The sequence below is a fragment of the Megascapheus bottae genome, chromosome 29 (genome assembly GCF_031878675.1).
Source record: "Megascapheus bottae isolate mThoBot1 chromosome 29, mThoBot2.hap1, whole genome shotgun sequence".
NCBI lineage: Eukaryota > Metazoa > Chordata > Mammalia > Rodentia > Geomyidae > Megascapheus > Megascapheus bottae.
The window spans coordinates 727,161-745,421 of NC_143537.1; the positions used below are offsets into that span (position 1 = coordinate 727,161).

The 18,261-nt window shown below is 36.1% G+C and overlaps 1 protein-coding gene across 1 annotated transcript in view; it reads right to left on the minus strand.

Moving 5' to 3' along the window:
- Positions 1–18,261, minus strand: part of Ranbp17 (RAN binding protein 17) — a 191,139-nt gene that overhangs the window by 158,240 nt on the left and 14,638 nt on the right. Inside the window, exons 5-12 of the mRNA XM_090321205.1 lie at positions 17,839–17,904; positions 15,419–15,523; positions 12,724–12,889; positions 10,311–10,384; positions 7,829–7,948; positions 4,353–4,499; positions 3,611–3,783; positions 1,973–2,166 (exon numbers count right to left, since the gene is read on the minus strand). Of these exons, the coding sequence (XP_090177331.1) occupies positions 1,973–2,166; positions 3,611–3,783; positions 4,353–4,499; positions 7,829–7,948; positions 10,311–10,384; positions 12,724–12,889; positions 15,419–15,523; positions 17,839–17,904 (1,045 nt within the window). The remainder of the gene's footprint in view (positions 1–1,972; positions 2,167–3,610; positions 3,784–4,352; positions 4,500–7,828; positions 7,949–10,310; positions 10,385–12,723; positions 12,890–15,418; positions 15,524–17,838; positions 17,905–18,261) is intronic.

Sequence of the window (18,261 nt, forward strand, 5' to 3'; positions counted from 1 at the left end):
TTACAGGCATGAACCACCAGTGCCCCACTAAAAGTTGGAATTTTTTTAAAGCACTACAAAGAAATCAATAAATAAATTTAGATGGCTTGAATGATTATAAAATAAAATAGTGCATCCAATTATAAAACATGCTTCAATTCATATCAATCAAGAATCTGGTTTGATGTAATTTATTCAATACAGACCTACTTAGTGTCATAAAATGTTTTTTTCTCAGCTAAGAACATAGTAACTAAACTAGAAAGACAGAAAGTAGACTGGAAGAAGATCTTTACCAGCAATATATCAGACAAAGGCCTAATATATCCCTCCCAAAATTAATAAACCAATCAGTAAATAGGCAAAGGAGAGAAGGAGACTTCTCCAGAAGAGGTGAGAGTGGCAAAGAAACATATGAGGAAATGCTTAGCATACCTGCTCATAAAGGAAACGCAAATCAAAACAACTCTGAGATTCCATCTTATCCCAGTTAGATTGGCCAACGTTGTGAATTTGAACAACAATGTTGGCAGGGATGTGGGGGAAAAGGAATCCTACTGTGCTGTTAGAGGGAATGTGAACTAGTACATCCATTCTGGACAGCAATCCGGAAATTAGATCTTCTCTGTGACCCAGTCATACCACCCCTGGGCATCTATCCTGACAATCATGATCTAGAATATGATAAAGACACCTGCAGATCCATGTTCGCATAGCCAAGAAATACAAACAGGCCAAATGTCCCACAATAGATGAACAGATCTCAAAAATGTGGTACCTATACACAACAGAATTTTACACAGCCATTAGAAAGAATTTTTAAAAATGTCATTTGCAGGGAAATGAATGGACCTATAATAAATCATGCCTAAGTAAGGTAAGTCAAGCTCTCTCATATGCAGAAGATGAATTTAAAATACCAGCAGATTTTAACAGGTGGATTGTTTCTATAAATTTGTAAAGGTTTTAACTTATTGACCTTAGAAAACACTACAAATAACATTACCTTTAATTTTTTTTTTTTGCTTCTTTATTTCTTATTTTTTTTCAGATAGGGTCTCATTTATTTTTTGTCAGAGCTGGCCTGGACTGTGTATGCCTCCCACATGACTGTCATTATAGGTATTCACTCAGATTGACTTTGTGTTTAGATAGAAGGGCCTCAATAATTTTTTGTTGGGATAGCCTCAAATTGCAATTCTCCCAATCTCCATCTCTGTAGTGGCTGCCTATCATGCTAGTCTATGAGGAGGTCTTAATTTTTTTTTTATTGGCTGAAATTTGGCTATGATCTTGCAAATAACTGATAGAAAAACATGATCACATAAAAGACAAGTTATATCTTGAGTTAGTTGACAAGAATCATTACATTTACAATAGAGCAAAACCTTGATACATAAGGCCATATAGTATGACGCCAAATGAAAGGACCTCTAGGATATAGAAACAAAAGCCATATAATGAATGATTGTTGTCCTTAATGTACTATGTTATCTCTCACCTCTTTTGCTGTCCCTTGGTTATCTCATATTGTTACAGTATCTCACTTTGTTATCTGATATAAAGGATATATTTGTATTTGGCTATTTGAAATTGGATAGGGAAGGGGGGAAAACAAGATGGGGGGTGGGGGGGAGGGTAATGGGTACCAAGACATGTGAAAGGGTATCAATGTATGTGAATTAATGCACCTCCTATCTGGCAAATATCATGTAACCCTTGTATTAATTACAATAAAAATATATGAAAAAAAAGAATCATTACATTTTCTTGATAATTCCATACAGAAATATTAATGAATCTTATGAAGGAAAAAATTTTAAAAATCAACTACCATGTTTTCAAAACATTCAGCAGGTAAACAGAATGACTTACTAAGGTAGTAGATATTGAGGGAAATACACAAAAATAATTTGCAGTAAGACTATTAAAGTAATTAATAATACAATTACTATCCAACATATTACTCACATAATAGTCCTGTAAGACTGACCTTCTTGGATTGCCATGTCCACAGTAATCCCAGAAGCTGAATGAAGAAGTTTTTGATAATTCTGTGCATTTTGGTCAAATAACTGCACAAGAAGCGTACATGTTTTCTCATATTCACATCTGCTGACAGTGCATAGCTGCTCCAGCTGCTGGAACACAGTAGCCGTGTCGTCCAGTGGGTCATCTAAACCATCTCTGCAAACACATACAACGGCCTTGGCAGAGAACGTTACAATGGGATGTACTCAAATCCACAACAAGCACATTTCATACTAAATAAAATTCTATGATGGATTAAAGAAAAACCCAATAGATTGGAAAGCAAGAAATACAATATGTAAGAAGATAGCCTAATCATAACACAGAGTAAATACCAAAGAAACTTCAAGAGTTTCCACAGTCTGTCAATGTAGTAAGATTGCAGTAAACTTACTATGCCAACAAACACCATACCTTAGGTACTTACTCAAGAAAAATGAAAAATAATACTTATAAAAAACATCTGGCCAGGCACCAGTAGTTCACATCTCTGATCCTAGCTATTCAGGAACTAAAACCTAGAGGGGATCAAAATCCAGATCAGGCAGAAAAGTCAGCTAAACTCTATCTCTAACTAGTAAAAGGACGGAGTGGAGGTATGGCATAAGAGATAGAGTCCATGAACAATAAAGTTGAGTGAGAGCTGCAGGTCCTGAATTTCAAGCCACAGTACCAGAATACACAAAATACATACGGTACACACAATATACAGCAGTTTATTCACATTTTTACATTGTTTAAAAAAAACAGAAGCAACCTAAATGTCTACCCATAAATGAGTAAACTGATCAAGACTGACAAATGGAATATTACTCAACAATGAGATTTGAACCAGATCCATGACTTAACTATGAAGGGATTCAAAAACTGAGAGGTATGTTCCTATTCAATGCCTTGGTTGTGACAGCAGATATACAATTATAAACATTTAATAGACTCATGTACTTCTAAAGAGGATGAATTTTAGCATTTTGCCTCATTATTTAAAAATTCCAAGATGTTATGTTGAAAATGAAATGAAGAACTTGTGGGTTGTGATGGGAGGGAAAACTGAGAGAGAGTGAGGTAAGAAATAACTCTGTCCCTAAGAAATATAATTCATGGGCTGGGAGTTTGGCCTAGTGGTAGAGTGCTTGCCTAGAATGCACGAAGACCTGGGTTCGATTCCTCAGTACCACATACACAGCAAAAAGCCAGAAGTGGTGCTGTGGCTCAAGTGGTAGAGCCCTAGCCTTGAGAAAATCCAGGGACAGTGCTCAGGCCCTGAGCCCAAGCCCAGGACTGGCAAAAAAAAAAAAAAAAAAGAGAGAGAAATATAATTCATTACCTCACTTGTTCAAAGCCAGCCTGGGCACAAAAGGACCTAAGACTCTCATCTTCAATTAATCTCTAGAAAACAGGAAGTGGGGCTTGGCTCAAAAGTAGGATGGTAGCCTTGAGCTGAATAGCTCAGGGACAATGTCCAGGCCCAGGGGCAGGGTGGTAGCCTTGAGCTGAAGAGCTCAGGGCCAGCACCCAGGCAGAATTCAAGCCCCATGATCCGTAAAACAAAACACACACACACTCACACATATACGGCAGAAACATTTAGTTAAAATACCTTACAACTATGGCAACAGATTCCAGTCGGGAAGTAATGAAGGCCTTGGTGATTTCAGGTGCATAAGTGTCTAGTAAGTGGGGTTCAGTTGACTTTACAAAAGGAACTGATGCTACCATTCTTTGCCACAGAGTTAATAAATAATGAACGCTGTTGGGAGCAAACTCCCAATGCTAAGATGAAACACAGCAAATATTATTTACAATGACATTACAGCTTTCCAGAAAATAATCACAGAGCAAAATTACTAGATTCATTTTAAATGAACTTTTATTCTGATTATATAACTACTAAACATTTAATATAGCACATTTATAAAAGCACAAAGAAATCAAAATCTCCCATTACTATCCTAACCCAACAATGATTATTATCCAAAGTGTGACAAGATTTCCTTTAGATCATTCCAAGAATGTTTTTCAGGTCATGTAGAAAATAATTTTAAGCTATCCCCCCAACTTAGGAATTTTGTAATAACAATCTGTAAAAATATTCATCTTTTTCACATTTATTTTACTATACAGCTGCTAATGTCATTCTTCGATTATCAGACATTTAAGAAGCTTTTCATTTTTTATTATTATAAATGTAGCAATGAACTTTTTACCTAAAACTTTTGCAAAGACCATTTTCAACAAGGTACTAAAGGAAATATTGAAAGAGAAAAAAACCCTCAAAACTCTTACCAAGAAATTTATTAAACTATCTATAGGTTTAACATCAGTTATCTACTTTTACTTACCTGTAGGCTAGTAACAGTAAAATTAGCAATCAATCTGATAACTTCAGGGTACTCCTTTACTGTAACTAATTCTCCCAGCTGATAGTTTGTCTTTAAACGAGCCAAAAATCGACAAAATTCATGATAATTACCTGGATCAGACAAACCCTAAATTATGAGACAAAAAGAAAGGTTTTTAAAACAATACAGCACATTGGTAATAAAATTCCAAAATATTATCTTTATTAGTTCACTTAGTTTTCATGGGATTATGGGACTTTGTGTCGAATGGTTCCTTCTAAGCTTAATATTGTTATCTATTATTTATAGCAAAACAGAGTTTTAGTAAGAAGTTTCATTCCACAATGACTAAAATGTGTTTGGGACCCTATCACACACAAAAAATGTGTATGTATCTTTCAAGTCAACATTAGACTTGAAAAGTATTTAAGATTGAAATACCACTGAAATTCTGTAAAAAAAAAAAAAATACACATTAAATCTAAATGGCCTAAGCATGCGCACAAATAACAGAGACTTGTTCCTTTCTTTTTTCTTTTTTGTTTTAGGATGATACCAGGTAAATGGTACTCTAGACACCTGAGCCACCCTCCAGCCCTTTTTGGCTTTAGGTTGTTTTTTCAGACAGGGTCCTAAGTCTTTGTTTTTTGTTGTTGTTGTTGTTGTTTTGTTTTGTTTTTTGTCTAGATTGACTTAAGACAGCTCTCCTAACTATGCCTCCCATGCTTGAGACCACAGACCACAGACATACAACACCATACTCAAATATTCTGTTGATATGAAGTCCTGCTAAATTCTTGTTTTGACGAGATTTGATCCATAATCCTTCTACCTTGTAAGTATCTGGGATTACAGATGTGAGGCAATTCAAATTTTTTAAAAATTCATTGATTATGTTCAGGCATTGAATCCTGGGTTAACTCAAGTCTTTAATTGGATAGACAGTCAAACAAAATATATTCAAGATACACAGGGGAGTCTGGGGGAAGGTTAAGAAAAAGAGAAGACCATAAGAGGCCTACTGGGCTATGGGTGAGGATCAATCTCAAGATTGTGCTTGTTTTGAAAGCTCCAACCCTAGGTTTGATTCCAGGCAATACACGCAATACACACAACACACACACACACACACTCACATTCTCTTTCTCTCTCCCTCTTTCTCTCTCGCGCACGCGCGTTCCCTCTCTCTCTCTCTCTCTCTCTCTCTCTCTCTCTCTCTCTCTCATAGGCATATGCCTCCCAGGGGTCTGTTAAAATTGCTACAGTTGTACTGTAGCTGACAAAAAATCAAATTTTTAAAAAATGTCTGCTAAGACCCTAAAGAGTCTAAGAAATTTCACTAATAGGAACTCTAGGAGAAATATCTATTAATCAAGACCAAACTCAAAAATTGTAATCACAAATATTTTAATAGATGCTTGTGATTCTAAAATTATATTAAACTAACTTCAACAGTGAAACAACTGCATTGACATAACACTTTTCAAAATACTGCTCATGACAGTGAGTTTAACAAGTAAAAAATTTTAAAGTATATTGGTAAAATTCAATTTATTTCTTTGCAAAACAAGTAAATTTTACACCTGTACTAAACTTGAAAAGTAAAACAAGTGAATTATCCATAGGATTCCTAAAATTAACCTGTAAACATAATTTTTTGCAGAATGATTATAAACATATTATCTGATCCCTCCAAGAGGAATTATTAGTGACTAAGAGATTTACAGAAACTTCTCTATTAGTTACCCTTTAAAAATCATACAACGGACAAAGGCCTCATATCTAAAATATATCAACAGCTCAAAAAATTGAATCAATCCAAAACTAATCTCCAAAGAAACAACCATCCCATCAAAAGATGGGCCAAAGACTTAAAGAGAGTCTTCTCTGAAGAAGAAATAAGAATGGCCTACAAACACATGAAGAAATGCTGGACATCTCTGGTCATAAAAGAAATGCAAATCAAAACAACTCTAAGATTCCACCTCACTCCAGTTAGAATGGCCAGGATCAAGAAAACGAATAATAACAGATGCTGGAGGGGATGTGGCCAGGAGGGATCACTACTACACTGTTGGTGGGAGTGCAAACTCGTTCAACCACTATGGAAAGCAGTATGGCAGATCCTCAAAAGGCTAAACATAGAGCTTCCCTATGACCCAGCAATTCCACTACTTGGCATTTACCCAACCATCCAGAAACAAGGGCATACTAAATCCACTAGCACAACAATATTCATTGCAGCACTATTTACCATAGCAAAGATATGGAACCAACCTAGATGTCCCTCAGTTGATGAGTGGATCAACAAGTTGTGGTATTTGTACACAATGGAATTCTATGCTGCTGTCAGAAAGAACGACATCTCCCCATTTGTAAGGAAATGGAAAGACTTAGAAAAAATCATATTAAGTGAAGTAAGCCAGACTCAAAGGAACATAGGCTCAATGGTTTCTCTCATTTGCCATAATCAATAGAAACCTTGGACTCTTCTAGCAGAGATTTGCAATAGAGCAAAACCCAGATACATAAGGCCACACAGTATGACACTAAATGAAAGGACCTCTAGGATATAGAAACAAAAGCCATATAATGAGTGATTGTTGTCCTTAATGTGCTAGGTTATCTCTCATCTCTTTTGCTGTCCCTTGGTTATCTCATATTGTTACAGTATCTCACTTTGTTATCTGATATATCTGATATATGCATATTTGGTTATTTGAAATTGGATAGGGAAGGAGGGAAAACAAGATGAGAGTGGGGGTGAGGGGGAGAGAAATGGGGACCAAGACATGAGAAAGGGTATCAATGTATATGAAGTAATGCCCCTTCCATCTGGCGAATGTAATGTAAATCTTCTATTAATTACAATAAAAAATATATGGGAAAAAATCTGTAATGGCAGATATTTTTAAACAGAAATGAAGAAAAACATGAAATAAAACATTTATCCAAGCATCTCACTCATTAACAATGGCTTTCCTATTCTCTAAAATGAACATTGCCATTAATTCTCTGAAGTTAGTGCAGAACCCGGTTTCTAAATCTACAAACACTTATTTGTCCACAAGAGGGCAAAAGACACTATTTCATAATTTAAATCCACTTATTTCAACATTAACACTGGGACTTATATTAAATCTCCTAGTTCAGAAGGCAGGCATGGCCTTTGAATTAGTTTAACAATAACCAGAGGAATAAAAACAAAGGCAGCAGCATAAGAAGAGATATGACCTCTACTCACAGTTGCCTATAAGAAAAACAGGAAAGAAAACAAAAGGCACACACAAAATCTGCCACAGAAATATTCACTTCCTAAACTACTTACTACTTTTATGAATGAGACCTATTGAAGAAGAGTTAGATACTAAATGTTACCTTATAGAATTATAACAAATTCATGAAGTGTATTATATGCCTTAAACAGAAATCTTATTTATATGTACTAAATATTAATTGTATTACTTCATAAATACCTGCGGGTTTTCAAGTATCCTTTTTACTCCACTAATTAAATTTCCAAGGTACTTGGCACGTTCAGGACTGCTAAATAAAGACCTTCTTGTAGAAGCAAACTGAACTAAGCATGAAAGTGCCTAAAAAACACACATACACACACACACAAAAAAAGCCTTATTTCAATTTTAAATGTAGCTGTGGTTACATGTAACAAATACTACCCTCTACTGTAAAATGTAGCTAATTCTAATCGTTAAAAATACAGAGGTATTAAAAGTTAAATCTTAATCACTATTACCACACACAAGCCACTCCACTACTTAAATTTACTATCTCTGTATATTCTCCTCCAATATCTTCTTCCTTAAGATTAGGAGAGGAGAGTAAGGCCTACCCATTTTCAGAAAGCTCCCACTACTTGTGACACCATTTTGTTTGCAAACCAATGAACTATGTATTCTATTATAAAGGAAATACAACTTTATACTACAATACATTTGAGAGGTACTTGTAGACTATACATCTTGGTTCTTGCAAGGCAGGATTCTTGTACCTCTGACTTAATCAAGTCAGTCCCATATGTAATATTATCTTCAGCAACAGTTGGAAGCATAGCTGGAATAAAAATTTTCTTAAAAAATTGTAATGATTACTTATGGTCTTTTACCTTCCATCTTTATAATTTAACTTCTTAATTCTAATAATAGCTACTAACGTGAGAGGCCTCTAACTGAACTTTAAGCCAAAATAGCGTCTCTGTGATTTGATTTGTGTCCACATTTGCTTGCCTACAGATACTTCAAATTAAAATTAACTGTTGAGACTTAAATGTTTCAAGTATGAGATTTTATACAAAATGTCTGATTAAAAAAAAAATATCTCGGTCATGGGGTTTGAACTCAGGGCTACGGGCGCTGTCACTGAGCTCTTTTCCTCCATGCTGGTGCTTTACCACTTTGAGCCACAGCCCTACTGCAGACTTTTTCTGGTGGCTGATTAGAGATAAGGGTCTCTCAGATGCTCCTGCCTAGGTTGCCTTTGAACCACAATCCTCGGCTCTCAACCTCCTGAAGAGCTAGAGTAACAGGTATCACCACCATCTCCCAGGTTGATTCTTTTACTTTGAGGGGAGTGGGGTGGGAAGAAGAGCAAGTAGATACAAAAGTCAGGTTACTCTCATTTTAGACTCACTCCAGTTAAGTCCCAAATCCTTATTGTTAAATATGAAAAACAGAAAATCTCACATTGATGTGCAAGCTTGGGGACAACTAGTGTATTAAAGGCACTCGGAATTTGGGGGGATGTGGGTTTTAATCTCAGCGCCGTATTTCTTTTGTTGGCCTGGTAGTCACTTACCCTACATTCCAGGTGTGCTTTCTATGTCCTTGTCTACCTAGTAAGGACAGTATTCAACATTCTATAGGCAGTGTAAGGAATGAGACAAGCACCACACAGTAGGGCAGGTCAAATAAATGTTATCACATAAAGCGGATGAAGGTTTTATGTTTTATCCCACAACAACCACATGATATGTGGCACAACGTGAAAACTGGAATCCTCTATGAAACCTAGTTTAACTTTAGACTCTAGATGCTGCTCCCTTGTAAGTGATAACATATCATACCACTGACTTTAAATCTGACAACTTTTTCAGGAAATAGCAATATTTAATTCCTACTTTATTTTTTGAAACTTTTAACACTGCTAGATCCATTTTACAAGTATTTTCTTCTTAATCTGCTAGTAGTGGTATTTGACACTACCAGCCTTCAGATCTATTTTAGACTCCACCAAATTGGAGCCCATAGTGTCAACATTCTATATAACAACAGGATAACAAAAGTTGGGGGGGGGCATGCAACGAAATTTAATTAAAAATAAACAAAGTACTGAGTAGAAAATCAAGTGAGCAGATCCCCCTATGGTGCTCATTCAGAAACATCTGATGAAGGCTGCCTATCAAACATTAGCCTTGGAGCCAGGCAGGACTGGGGCAGAGGCAGTAGTGGTTATGACAACATGGCTAATGCCTGGTGATGGGCCAGATGAGTATTACTAGGAAGGAAGATACAGTAAGAGGTTGCTACATTGCCCTGGCTCTAGCAGGAAGAACAGTTACTGGTCTAGTGTCACACATACAATGGAATGGACTGCTGGCAAAATAAACAAAACCTGGTAAATGTCTTAAGCAATATACATCCCAGAAGAGCTACAAGAAGGTAGATTTTGGTATTTTGGTGTGTATATATATATATATATATACACATATATATATATATATATCCCTAGCTCATTAGATAAAAATCACAAGTATTTAGCCAGGAAAGTATATTTGGCCATCCCAGGTGACCCAAAAAGACTATCAGTTTGAGGACAGTCTGAGTTACACAGTGAGCTTCTGTCTTAAATAAATAAATAAATAGAATAAATAAATAAAAAGTCATTTAAAAAAAAACCCACAAGTGCTTTTTAATGAACCAAGACATAAGTTGTACTTACTAACTGTGAGAGTAGTGGTGGAAGGGAATGATACAAATTGAAAAAGAGGTCCAATGTTTCTGGTTCCAGAAAAACTGAAAAACAGAAAAATTATTTTCTAATACCATTACTTTGAATACTGTGATCTTGGCAAAGCAGCTATTATTATGTAAACTGAGAACTCTAGGATCCATTATTAGAATTCCAAGCTACTTTTACACAAAAAGTAGCACACTGTTTATATATAAACAGGACAGTTTATATTGAAGTAAATGCCATTTAAAAATTGAAAAACTATCAAAAGGTGAACAGCACTAGAAAGCTTGTAATAAAAAGCAGCTAAGTCCTATACCATCCCAAGTACTTTACAACATATTTACATGCTCCCAAAGAGTATTTCATACCACTAACTCATTTGGTTATTCTACTTTAGATACCAGATGAGTTTTTATTGTAGTGTATGAGGCTTGATCTGCCTAACTACTCATCCTAGAGCCACACCTTCACCACTATAATCCATCCCTTCTTTCTTCCATGATCATCTTCCATGATTAAATCAATCCTGAGTTTAAGATTATAATTATGAAAAGGATGTCAATGGCTGCGCCAAAAAGTATACAATCATATCACATTTATAACGTTTTCTGTATTTAATCACAGCATCTTCTCTGTGCTTAGTTATATTTATGTCACTAATTCTTCCCCCATGTTCTGACAGATTCGCAAAATGTTCTTCATAACATTTTCCACATAATCAATAGCATTAAATAATCCACCATTTCTATTCTTCCTACTCCTTGTAGGCTTCATTTTGAACTGGCTATCCTAACTTTATCATACAACTGACTCATTTTGACATTTACTCATTGTAATTTTGTACTCAAGTGATCTTTTCCCAAGTCTCTTGGCTTGTCATGGTAGCTAGCTTCTTGAGACAGGGACATGTAAGGTAAATTTGGGGAGGATTTCAATGTTTAAAAAGCTCTTTATTGTATCTTACACTTGATAAGTCACATCTAGTTTGACAATAATTTTCCCTAAGAAGGCTAAGAATATTATACTGTTATCTTCCATGATGTTACTGAGAAGTCTAACACCATTCTTGATCCCAAGCCTTAATTTTGTCTTCTCTGGGCACATTAGGCCATTTCCCCTTTATCTTTATTTTGAAATGTCAAAACTGTAAAGCTTAGTGCTTGTCTTTACTTATTTAACCAGTCCTGAGGTTTGAACTAAAGGCCTGAGCCTCTTTGTGCTCAAGGCTAGTACTCTACCAAATGAGCCAGATCTCCACTTCCAGCTTTTACTGAGTAGTTTATTAGCAAGAAGTCTCAGGGACCAGCTTAACACCATGCCGGGGCTTGCTTTGAACCATGATCCTCAGGTCTTAGACTGCCAAGTAGCTCTGATTATACATGTGAGCCACCAGCACCTGGCTTTTTCTTTTAATCATTAGGCAAGGTACTTGGTAGAACTTGAAATTAAAAACTTTATATCTTTGAGTGCTGACAACTTTTGGAGGTATTAAGTACTGTTTTTCAAATTTTTATTTTCTCTGTCCTCTCTTTGTAGAACATCTAACAGTCAACATCTTAGACTCACTTACAACTTTTTATATTATTTTATTCAATATCTCCTTGCTTTTTTATTTTGCTTTCTCAATTTCAAAATCTATCTATTCCAACTTTTCTACTGAAGCCCTTATTTGGCAATTGACTTTTAAATTTGTAACATGTGAACTTCCTTTTTCAAACCATGTCTTTAGGGTTAGTATAAGTAGGGAAAGGAGTAAGCCAACTTAAGAGATGGTAGAGAAGATTTTTTTTTTTTTCAGAAAATGGTCTTCTTGGCCACACCCTCTGACTTCAGGACATTTTTCTAGAATGTGGGGGAACAAATTACCTTGGTTTTCTTCTTGGCATCCTTTCTCTAGTGAAGCTGCAATTTTACTTTGCTACATTACTTACTCTAATTCAGTCTCTTTGTAACTCTGAAAAATATGCTCATATCCCATTGCCAATCATAGGACTCTTTCCTATTGTTTATCTCCAAATTCCCAAACAAAGCTCTCAATTTTCACTCCCCCAAACTGCTTTCCAAATAGTTCTAGCATCCTTTCATATGAGTCTGTCTCCTCTTTCCTTTTCAAAATCCAAAGATAGCAGTTACTATGATGCGGATTGGGAAATATAAAGCCTGGGTTGGCTTTGAACCTTGATCCTCAGATCTAAGCCTCCTGAGTAGCTAGGATTACAGGTGTGAGCCACCATGCCAGGCATGGATTTGGAAATATTTTAATCCTGGATATCAATAACTACTTACTAATGAGCTTTCTTGTAATAGCTTAGGATAAAACTAGACAACTATATACAGGGCAATTATACCACTAAATCCTTGTATGTTAACCATCCCTTATACTAAACTTCTCTCTTACTTGTTCTCCATGATGTTGGAATCTGCACTGTGCAAAGATCATCTGCAGATTCATCTGCTGAGCTGCCAATGAAGTCAAAGTTGAGGCAATTGAGGACTAGTTTCAAGACCTGCATCACCAGATTTTGTTGACTTTGATCCTGAAGATTTAAAGGTTTGCCCAACACCTAAAAAAAGTTCAAAATAAAATAAAAAATTCTGAATAAACATGAATTTTATCTACATACATTTATTTTTTTCGTTCAATTGTATTTTACTGTCAAGATGATGTAAAGAGGGGTTACAGTTACATTCATCAGGTAGTGGGTACATTACTAGAACTCCTTCCCATGTTTTTCTCCAGTTTTCTTCCTCCCACCCCCTCTCAATCATCTTGTTTTTTTCCCGTTCCCTTCCCTATCCTATCAAATAAACAAATAAATATATATAGACTATACCAGGTACCAATGTCAGATGTAGTAAAAACATGGGATAAACCATAAGGAGAGAAAGAAAAGAAATAACTTCACACAATACGTTAAAAACAATAAGTGCTTGCTGTTCTTAACCTAAATAAATTTAAATAATAGTTCAATTTCAAATAAAAACAGTCAAAAATTTACAAAGGTATATTGTTCCAAATATTGGGGAAAATAATAAAACTTATTCACTCTACATAGATTTCTATAATAAGCAGTAAAATTGTATAAAATAAAAATTTTTTTTATTTAACTACATATATTAGGTCATTTTCTGATATTGTAAGAGGTAAGAGGAAACATTGTGACAATTTTTTTTTTTTTTTGCCAGTCCTGGGCTTTGGCTCAGGGCCTGAGCACTGTCCTTGGACTTTCTCAAGGCTAGAGCTCTACCACTTGAGCCTCAGCACCACTTCCGGCTTTTTTCTATGTACGTGGTACCAAGAATCGAACCCAGGTCGTCGTGCATGCTAGGCAAGCACTTTAACCACTAGGCCAAACTCCCGGCCACATTGTGACAATTTATATAACAAAGTCTAGCAGACATTTAGAGTGAAGGAGGGTGTGCAGATATATCCCAATCATCAAAATGATGTCCATTCTAGCCGGGAGTTTGGCCTAGTGGTAGAGTGCTTGCCTAGCATGCACAAAGACTCAGGTTCGATTCCTTGGTACCACATACATAGCAAAAAGCCAGAAGTAGTGCTGAGGCTCAAGTGGTAGAGTGCTAGCCTTGAGAAAGTCCAAGGACAGTGCTCAGGCCCTGAGCTCAAGCCCAGGACTGGCAAAACAAAAACAAAATGATGTCCATTCTAACATTCAGAGAAGATCAAGCCTTTACAAGTACATGAGGAAATGTTACAAGAATGGGATTCCCCAAGAATCCCAAGAGCAATTCACCGATTTTTACAAGAAGAAATAAATGAAGTGTGGCTCAGGGGCTAAAGTGCCAGCCTTGAGCAAAAATGCTAAGTAAGACATGAAACTGAGTTCAAGTCCCAGTACCAGCACAAAATTTATTTTTCAAAGTAGAGGCATGGCTCAATGTTAGAGGGCCAGCCTCGAATAAAAAAAGCCACACAAGAGTTCAGAGCCCAGAGTTCAAGCTCCTGTACTACTCTCTCCCCGTCCCTGCACAATTCTTACACAAGAAGAAATAAACTAGATGGGAAATAGTTTAAACAAGTTTGGCTATGAGTTGAAACTGTTTAACTGATTGGTGATTCAAAGGTATCAACTACTCTATTCTTCTCATTTTTAATTGTTATTATAAATGAGATACACAGAGAGGGTACGGTTATGTCCAGTAATGAGTACATATGTTTTCAGACAATGTCACCTCTTTTCTTGCTCTCTCCCGGTTTCAACTATTCAATTCTACTTATGTATGAATTTTTCCCATATTAAATGAAAAGTTTTAAGAACAATGGTAGTCTCAAGCTTAGTGTGGAAAAACACTAATCCAAAATTCAAAATGCCCTAATAATCCCAAAACCATATCATCCAAAACCCATGTGATGCTCAAGAAAGTTTTATTGAAGTTTAGATTTTAGATTAATGGATTAGGAAAACTCCACTAGCAAAGTCTATGCAAATACTCTAAAATGCAAAAGAATTCTAAAAGCCTGAAACATTCTGGTCCAAAGTATGGAAGATAATCTTAGTAGAGAACTGAAACAAGCAGAGACTAGTGCTTAAGGAACATACTGTGGAAATGACAGACTCAGCCAACTACCAAACTTTAGCAGGATACAATGCTGAACCCTATTACAAAGGCAATAGCAACAAATAGGAATTCTTATTTCCTAAAGCCATTACTAAACTCAGGTAACGTAGAAAAACAACGAATACATTTTGATAGGAAATTTTAATTAGGGAAACTAAGAGAAACTTACTGCTGTTTCATGTTTATCATGTGCCCCATCAAATATGGGCAAGCAGAAAAAGAAATTAAAATTGATTCCTTTCTGCAACTATGAATTGACCGTAGGAAGACATAAAAATGATCAAATTTCCTTTGGGTTTTACCTTACAGAGTCCAACGAGTAAAAGTGAAGTTTTTGAAACTTTTTACAGATGTGTACAAATTTACTTCACTTTATATATTATATACACACACACACACCCAATTCCATTAAAGGGAGAACTGGGGGAAGAAAAACCAATTTTAAATTCTTTTCCAACTTTTAAAATTTCCTAAATGCTTTAACTCAGAAATTAAATTATTAGATAACTTACTTCTTTTAGAAGAGAGCATGCTAGTACTAATATGTCTTTGAGAGAAGTGTCACGAAATGAGGTAGCTATTTTCCTGTGTTTTGCTGAAGGTCTAGAATAATCAACCTAAAAAGACCACAAGATGAGTGAGTTTAACCAAACCTACCAAAAGGAAAAGCAAAACCTTAGCAAGAAAATGGAAAAAAAGATGACTTAAAGAATAAAATACAGGTCTAAAATTTCCCCCCAGTAAGTGACTTACTCATGGCTACTCAGACTCAAGGCAGGTATGCTAACCATACAGGTTTCTGGACTGTTTCAATTAAATGAGCTTCCTGCAGAACACACTGATCCAAAAATTAAAAGGCAGAGTTGATTACACTCTCATAGACAGTATGAGATAGACAGATCATAAAGTAACAGTATCAGCTCCGGAAACAGTCACCCCAATTCACATTACACAAGTAATAACTTTCCTATTCCTCAGATGCCAGCTGTAAAATGAGAAATATGCAAAACATTCTTTAAATTCTAGCATTCTTGAATCAGAGAGCTGAGCTAGTCACAAAAAAAATTCTTCCATCTGAAAGTGTTTTTTTTTTAAATGTCTACCATGTATGTCATTGGTTTATGTCTTTTAACATTCTAAAAATGCCATGTGCACTGGTATTTGGGAAAAAAAACAAAAGCAGATGTTACAAAGATTCAATAGTATCATTCTTCTGATCATTGGTATCATTAACTAAAAGCTATTTATAATTAAAAACTATTTTTCTACTTTTGGCAATGTCAGGGATTGAATTCAGGACTTTGAACGCTTGGTGGGCAGGCACTTGAACCATGCCTCTAGTCTCTTTTGGTCTTGGTTGTTTTTATTTTTCCATGCGATTGCTGGAGCTAGAACCGAGGCCTGTACACTATTCTTGAGTGTTTTGTTTTTGTTGTTTTTTCTCAAGGGCTGACACTATCGATTGTGCCTCAACTCCATTTCTGGCTTTTTAGTGGTTAACTGAAGATGCATTTCACAGGCTTTTCTGCCTGGCTGACTTAAGACGTGATCCTTCGATTTCAACCGTCTGAACAACTAGGATAACAGGAGTGAGCCACTGGTCACTTGTCTTGTTATTTTTTGGGATACAATTTCACTTTATATCCAAGCTAACCTGGGCAGCAATTCTCCTCCTTGTGTTTGTCCTTGGCACTGGCATGATGGACATGCACCACGACATCCAGCCATTGTGTTCCCAGTGGTTGGATTAACAGGAATGTACCACTGCACCCAGCCATGAGTTGAAATGGATATCTCTGCAACTTCTTTGTGCCACAGTGGCTTCAAATCATGACCCCTAAATCTTCATCCTCCAAGGATTTTAAGCTGGAGCTACTGTGCCCAGCTTAGCAAATTATTTTTAGAAATTTACAAGCCTACAGATTGAGTCATATAAAATAATGTATGTTTGAAACTATACTACTTTTATGAATATATCTCAGTGGTAGAGTGCTATTTGGAAAGGGTGACACTAACTCAAGATGTGCTGTACACATAAATGGATGTTACTTTGAATACTATTTGAAAATAGGAAAAAAAACTCCTTTGCATACTATTTGAAGATAGAAAACCCCTGCTGCTGTACAGACAGTACTTTTCTAGTCTAGTAGCTACACACACTGTCACCTGTACCTACCTTTATGCTCTCAGCCAGCTTGTCAAGTGGACTAAAATAGAAGATGGGATTATGTGGAATTGTCTTATAATAATAAAGTGAATCACAGAGTTTAAAAGTTGTCATCATCTGGGGGAGGGGGTGTGGAGGTACTATGTATGTAAGTAAGTACAGGACCCCTTGTGATGGGGTCTAGGTATGTTTTAACTCTAAAACTGTTAAAAGAAGTTGGATGCCCTGGCATTTGGTGTATAGATGCTAAGATTATTATGTGTTCTTGATAGGGACAGTTCTCTTTATTAGTATGAGTTAACCTTCTTTGTCTCTTCCAATTAATTTTGACTTGGAATCAACTTTGTTGGTATGAGCATATACCTACTCCTCAGGCCTGTTTTTGATGATTCCTTCTGAATATCCATAAAGCTGCTTGCCTTTTATTTGTAAGTGATAAAAGTTTTTTTCTCTTTTGCATATGATTTATTTCTTATGATTGGTTATAACCATATACACGAGGACAAAAGGTTATTGATCCAAATGTCCATACACCAAGAGTCATGTCAAAAATCCCTGCTCTTTGTAGAGTACATTCTACTGCTGCTGATATTTTTGGTAACAATGGAAGCATCCCTCTACTTATCCCACTAACAAGACACACACACAAGAGACCTGAGTAGAACACAGCCTGACGCCACACAGAAATGCATCTAATTGTACATAAGCAGCAAAGAAGCATCACCAACTAAGCAACTTCACGACCCAGTGGATGGAAAAGCGTACCAGGTTCATTTCCTGAGTCAGCTCGGAGAGGATTATCACTCCTGTGATGCAGTGCTCCACAGTACCCTGGTGAGAAAACACATGCGTTCAGCCAACGTGGAGGTACGTGACTGGCTCCAACTTTAAAAAAATATTAAAAAAACATACACCTAGTAGTAGATCTCTTAAGACATTTTTTTAAAATCTCTATGAGTTCTACAAATAAAATAACTTCAAGCTCAGTTTTTGAACAAAAAATTTATAGACTCACAGAGGAAAATAATGTTTACAGCACCAAAGATGTATAATAAACTAAGCTTCAAAATATGAGTTTATGGGCCGGGAGTTTAGCCTAGTGGTGGAAGACCCAAGTTCATTCCTCGGTACCACATACATAGCAAAAAGCCAGAAATAGTGCTGTGACTCAAGTGGTAGAGCTCTAGC